This window comes from Adiantum capillus-veneris, chromosome 30 (genome assembly GCF_014529385.1).
Source record: "Adiantum capillus-veneris isolate H3 chromosome 30, ASM1452938v2, whole genome shotgun sequence".
NCBI lineage: Eukaryota > Viridiplantae > Streptophyta > Polypodiopsida > Polypodiales > Pteridaceae > Adiantum > Adiantum capillus-veneris.
The window spans coordinates 6,170,644-6,176,777 of NC_140960.1; the positions used below are offsets into that span (position 1 = coordinate 6,170,644).

At 42.4% G+C, this 6,134-nt stretch overlaps 1 protein-coding gene across 1 annotated transcript in view; it reads left to right on the forward strand.

Annotated features, from left to right (window-relative positions):
• EMB3144 (AAA-type ATPase family protein) overlaps nucleotides 1–5,533 on the forward strand; it is a 42,281-nt gene extending 36,748 nt beyond the window's left edge. The window contains exons 8-16 of the mRNA XM_086506592.1: nucleotides 2,204–2,313; nucleotides 2,502–2,580; nucleotides 2,785–2,922; nucleotides 3,031–3,142; nucleotides 3,752–3,915; nucleotides 3,995–4,100; nucleotides 4,190–4,266; nucleotides 4,394–4,537; nucleotides 4,641–5,533. Coding sequence (XP_086362718.1) covers nucleotides 2,204–2,313; nucleotides 2,502–2,580; nucleotides 2,785–2,922; nucleotides 3,031–3,142; nucleotides 3,752–3,915; nucleotides 3,995–4,100; nucleotides 4,190–4,266; nucleotides 4,394–4,537; nucleotides 4,641–4,775 — 1,065 coding nt within the window. The 3' untranslated portion in view covers nucleotides 4,776–5,533. The remainder of the gene's footprint in view (nucleotides 1–2,203; nucleotides 2,314–2,501; nucleotides 2,581–2,784; nucleotides 2,923–3,030; nucleotides 3,143–3,751; nucleotides 3,916–3,994; nucleotides 4,101–4,189; nucleotides 4,267–4,393; nucleotides 4,538–4,640) is intronic.
• The last annotated feature ends 601 nt before the right edge of the window (nucleotides 5,534–6,134 follow it).

Here is a 6,134-nt window from a genome sequence, read left to right on the forward strand (position 1 = left end):
GAGAGGGCAGTGCGTAGCGTGTAGGGCATCACTCCTGGCACCGCACTGTGCATAAGAGGGAAAGCAAGCACTCCATAGCTCTTAACCTGTGACAGGAACTTGCAGAATGAGCCTCCCAGCTATAAATCACGTTTTTGCCTTCTCTATAAGTAGTAAACTGGCCTCAGAGTGCCAAGTGTCACTCATTTGTGCATTTTCCTGCTTTAGACCCTCGGGTCTAAAAATATCTCACCTGCAGCCTCTGTTGACTTGGCCACAGAGTAACAAAATGATCCCCGTGTCAAACTGCACGTAATGACGCGAAGACATTTTCAGGTCCCAAAATAGCAGTTCCCTAAATTTTAGGAGATGCTGCCATTGTATCTTTCTAGGTCATCTGACCCTCTGTACACTGCGGCCACATTCAGAACTGAAATGTAGCCTTTGTAGCAAAGGATTCTACTTTGGCTAGTCAATGACCCCACTTTGGCTAACCATAGTCTTTGTCCAACCTTAGTGCTCTCTTGCCCTCAGGCCTGGACTCCCTCTGGACAGTTCCACACTAGCTATGCAATGCAGGGCAGTTAGATTTCCCGAGGGGTGTTTCCAAGAAGTGAAAGTAAATCAATAATAAGAAAGAAATCAGCAAAAAGGATAGATAGTAGTCACACGTTGGTGACATAGAACTCTGCCGTGCCGTGTCGTGTCGATTCTGTGTGTGTAAAACTCAGCGATTTTGCAGTTTTTGTTCGTGTGTTGCTGTTGATTTAGCCATTGCAATTTTCAGCACCGTGCACATCTAACCCTATGTGCATGTGGACAAACTAACTCCTACTTCTAGGGTTTAGGGCAGCCTAGGAAGTGTTCTGGCACGCATGTGAGCCTGTATGTAGGACTTGCATGCCCAAGCCTGTAACATTTAGCCATTGCAGTTTTCAGCACCGTGCACATCTAACTCTATGTGCATGTGGACAAACTAACTCCTACTTCTAGGGTTTAGGACAACCTAGGAAGTGTTCTGGCACCCATGTGAGCCTGAATGCAGGACTTGCATGCCTAGGCACTTTAGCGTAGCTGCTTACCCTCCGATTGCACGAGCATCGTTAGTGTCCGCTAGGTGTAGGCACTAGGGGCCGTTCCCATTCAGGTCATTAGTACCTTGACTTGGTAGTATCTGCATGTGAAGCACGTCTTATAAATAATTTTATTAACTTGTTTATAAATGACATTTAGCCCATTATTTAGCAAGACGTGGAATTTTTCTGGAGCCTTGGCCAACCCCAACTTTAATTCCATATATAAGTGACTCTAGGGGTCACTTCTGAAGATAAGTCGAATACCTGTAGTACAAGCACCAGGAGCGGCATGCTCTCACGTTTTTGCACCAGATCAGCATACAACATATGATCAGCCTATAGCACCCCATCAACACCAAAGTTTCTAATTTTCAGCCATAACGTCGCCGTACTGTCACAGATCCAGCCATTCCCACCTGCATTTTCAGATTCAGCTCTCAGATGAGCCAGGGCGTTACAGTTTTCAGCTCACCCTTGACATTAGCCATAGTAGATCAGCCATAGCCTCGTCGACGGTTGCGGAGGCTTTGTTGAAGTCTCAAGAATGGCATAAGAGGCAGACAAGTATTGCCGCAAGTTGCAGTTGAAGAAAGGTGATTGGGTGCTTCTTAGGTTTTAGAAGGCACGCCTTAGAAAGAAGAAGAGTAAGGAGAGGTTTTTCCCAATGCTAAGTATGAGATACTATGGGTCGTTCCAGTTTTCTGAAAAGATCAATGATGTGTCCTTTCGACTGAAGTTACCGGATACTTGGAAGATTCATGAATGTAGGCTGTGGCATTATGCGAAGTTTGTCTCAGAAGCATGTCCTCAGTTTTCCTTTCTTGGTCCTTGTTGTCTGCCAAAATAAGGATAGGTGTTCGTTACCGTGTGACAAAATAGTCCTTCAGGTATAAAAGCTCTAAGTTGTTTGAATGAGATACCTTGAAATGCAGGTTGCAAAGTAGTGTAGCACCTTCAGATGGAAATTTGTGTTCTTCTTGCATGATTTTAGGTGATCCTCTTATGCACAGCACTCGTACGTGCATTAGTTGAATTCATTCACATGAATAGCTATATCAAACTGAGCAAGATATGCAGAAAGGTCGAAAATGCATGGGAAGGAAGTTTTTGGCAGAAGTTTCTCTCATCTTTTCTTATGCTGTTTTCAGGTTCATGCAAGAAACAAAGATTGGAGGTCAGAGCTTGAGAAGGAAAGCTTTTTAAAGAGTATTGCCTCTTCAACTATTGATTATAGTGGGGCAGAGCTACAAAATGTTCTGTGAGTTTTGTTTTTCCAACAATACACCCTCGTGACTTCAATATCTGAAGGAACAGTTTTCTAAATGTATGAGAAGGATCAATGGAGCCTTTGGTTTGTTTCAGTGTGTGTATATCTAAAAGACATGATCAATGTCTCTGTTCTCTTTCAGTGCGTTGATGTTCACAAGTTGAAACTTGATTATGTAGGAATGAGGCCTCCATCCTGACAGTGCGCAAGGATAAGCCTTTTATTGAAATGGAGGAACTGGAGGAGGCCATACAAAGAGTATTTTCAACTTTCCTCTCCAGAGCTTGTGTGTTGATGTTGTAAGATGAGTGAGATGGTTATTTATCAAGTGTAGAGATGCAGTTAAAACGTTGTGGGTCTCTACTTATAGAATCTAAGTGTGGATTGCTACTGCTTTTTGCTTTTGTATGTTTGTGCTGCAAATTCATCATGGTGCTAAATTATGTTTTACTTGGTTTGCAGCAAGAAGGTCAGTTCAAGACAGGAGAAGAAGATGATGTATTTGTCCCGGATGAATCCAGGATTAGAGTTGCATATCGGGAGGCTGCAATAGCAGTGCTGGAATGCTACTATCCAAACCGACACAGGCCTTTTTTGAATGTGACTCTTCTTTACTAGATGAAGATGCTCATACTTCGAAAGCTATTGCTCAGGTATTTTCTTAGGTAGACTCTGAATGTTAGTGGATTCTCTGTGGAAATCTTGCAGACAACAATCCGCTACTATGATACAACTCCGAATATAAATTACTCAAAGCGACGGGGCAGAGTATATGCAAAGAAGGACGATATTGTGAACTCAATAGTTCGAGCATGTGCTCGTGAGTTTTCTTGATCTCGTTCCTTTTGGTGGCTGTTTACAGCTGACTGAATTTTCAAATTTCAAATTTTGCTTTGTTTTGGAAATTTTAGGTTACTAAGCATATTGTCGAAAACAGTGGAAATGAAGCAAATCCGAGTAACCTATAGTTATTGAAAACTTAAGTATGTAGCAAAAAGACGCCGCTTACAATTACTTCAGCGTTAAGGGCTGCGAGGATGAATTTGTATGATTTTATTCATAAATTGGCTTCTCAAGGTGACTGGTTTGTAGGCATTAGCTTCCTGTGGTTATCTATTGCAGGGATGCTACACGCCTTAAGGCATGTGTTTAGAAGTAAAAATGACTGTGTATGTGTTTGCCTTTCCATGTGGGGGTCAGCAATGTACTAGGTATCATGTGTACTGATAGGGCAATCAAAACATCAGCAAGAGGTACTACTTTATTTGAGGAGGGGACATATTGACTATGTGCAATGTACATCTTTATGTATTTTCTGAGAATGATGGTACTAATATTTTAACACCATGTGTACGACTGTCTGCTTTGATAGGCTGTTTTTCTATGCTGTAAGGTCTTATACGGGAACTTAAATTTGTTGTTTATTCAGCTAGGGTAATCGAGGAACAAATTTTCGGAGAGGAGAATGTTTCGTGGATATCTGGCACCTCACTGGAAGAAGCAGGGGCAAATGCTGATTATCTTATTCTTCAAACAGGCATGACTGCTTTTGGACAGCTTTATTATCACACAGAGCAGGACCTTGTGACACATGTGAGTACTGTTTAAATTACCTTGCCAACTAGTTATGACACTCCGGGCATAGCAATTAAATTTGGAAGTGGCAATTCAGCTTGGGCCAAAGGTACAAGCATTGCGGGATGAGTATGTGCGATTTGGGCTTGAGAAATGTGCTGCTGTACTGAAGGAGTATCGCTCAGCTGTAGAGACGATTGCAGGTTTTGTGGATTTGTATTACGAGCTATCTCTCTATGGCTCATTGATGAGCTGCTGGTGGGGGTTGACTCTACATCTTATCTTCCTGCAGAGTTTTTGCTGGACAAAACTGACATAGATGCAAATGAAATTTGGCATATCTTCAACAATGCACCTCGGATTCCCCAGGTACTGTGATGGTATAAAGCATCAGTGCTTTGTTTATGATGTGCCTGCTGACCTTCGTCTTGGTTACCGGTAATGTTAGTTGGTGCCGTTATTAGCACATTTACTTTTCTCTTCTTCATTTTGGTAGCGGAAAGTGGCTCCAGTTGATGAATATGGTGCACTTGTCTATGTCGGACGCTGGGGAATCTATGGTGCTTCCTTGCCAGGAAGAGTAACATTTAGTCCAGGTTTTAGTGGATTTGCAACATTCGGTGCTCCCAGACCTATGCGTGTAAGTGTCTGCATTTATACCTAATGAACTCATGCGTTGCATTTTTATTGAAGGAATATTTCAGTTTACAAGAGGCAGCACTGTTGTTTTATGGGTGGTGCAGACGAGGGTAATTGATGAACGAGTATGGAAGATGATGGATGCCAGGCGGAAAGAGCGAACACAACGGTTTACCCAAATGAAGGAAGATGCAGAAGTAGCAGTTCCTGAGGTTCTGAGTGTTCCACAGATTCTATAATTAGCCAAGCAGTTCAAATTATCGTATCAATTTACATCTACGAGCAGAGGTATGGGCCACGGAAATTGAAACAAGGCTGGAAGCTTGCTTCCTCACAAAGCCAAGGGAATCATATCATTAAGTTGATTCTTTCATTTAGTAGTGTACAATGGGCATGGGCAGCAAGGTTGGTGTCTTAATGCAAGCAAAAGTGTTTCTCCAAGAGCTCTTCCTGTCTAATGGGATATTGCTGTCCAAGGAGGAAAATCAGAACTCCGGACATGATGGCACTGCTTTATGTAGATGCAACCTAAGGACGGAGAGGTAGTTTGCCATTCCATCGAACGAGAGCAGTTTAAGATCAAAGACACCTTTACCATGTGGTGAGGATACACAGCATCTTGTGATTATACACCGTGGAGTTGCCTAAACCCTGGGGCCTGACAGGGAAGGAACCAGGGCCTCAACTTCTCTGAGGGCAGTAGGTTGTGTGGAACTTTGGAGCCCTGTACATCTTATATGCACACAGCACATGGGTGAACCAATTTTTAAAGTTTGCCTCTTGTACAAGTATTTTTTTAAGAATTATAGCGAGTGAATTCTTTGAAAAGCTGCTTTTCTATAGGGCAAGGAGCACTGCAGTTTGGGCACGTGCTGACAAATGTGTGCCCACACACATATCAACGTATGTATACACAGATATGTATTACACACATGCTTTGATAAACTTGGGCAGACTTGAATGCAATATAATTGGATATTTGCACCGGAGTGCTTTAGCATAATGTAAGACTAATTTCAGGTGCTTTACAATCAAGGATGCAGAGCTATTACAAAAGAACATGCATACAAAGCTAAACAGGACAAATTGAGACTGTGCATTGGGTGTTTCGTTTAAGGCTTCGCTCTCATCTTCTTTCATCATGTTGCTTTTTAGGGGAGACGGGGGTTGCCAAAAGGTCAAATGCGAGGTCTTGGATCTCAAGTGTGGTCTTGTTTGTTCAACGCTCTTGATGGATTGCAAGATATACGGGAAGGCATTGACTTCCTCTGTATGTGTGTCAGTGGAAAGTGCAGCGATTTTGCACCTCAGCATCTGGGGGAGTTTCAGAATAACCTTGATCTACAATGTTTGAAAGTCGTGCATTTGCCATGAATGACCGTCTCAAAATAACCTCAAAGTTGTTGCCTCTTTCAAACTCAACTATAGCAAAAGTGTGCTCATACTCTTTTCTGCATGAGGACTCAAATAACTTGTTTTAACATTCCTAAGGGTCTTTCCATATATCCGTCTTCTAATTGCAACTTCATGTGCGTTTTCCTGAGAGCTAGTTTCTCCTAGATTTCCTCTGTAGCTACTCCGGCCCCACTGTCAAGTAT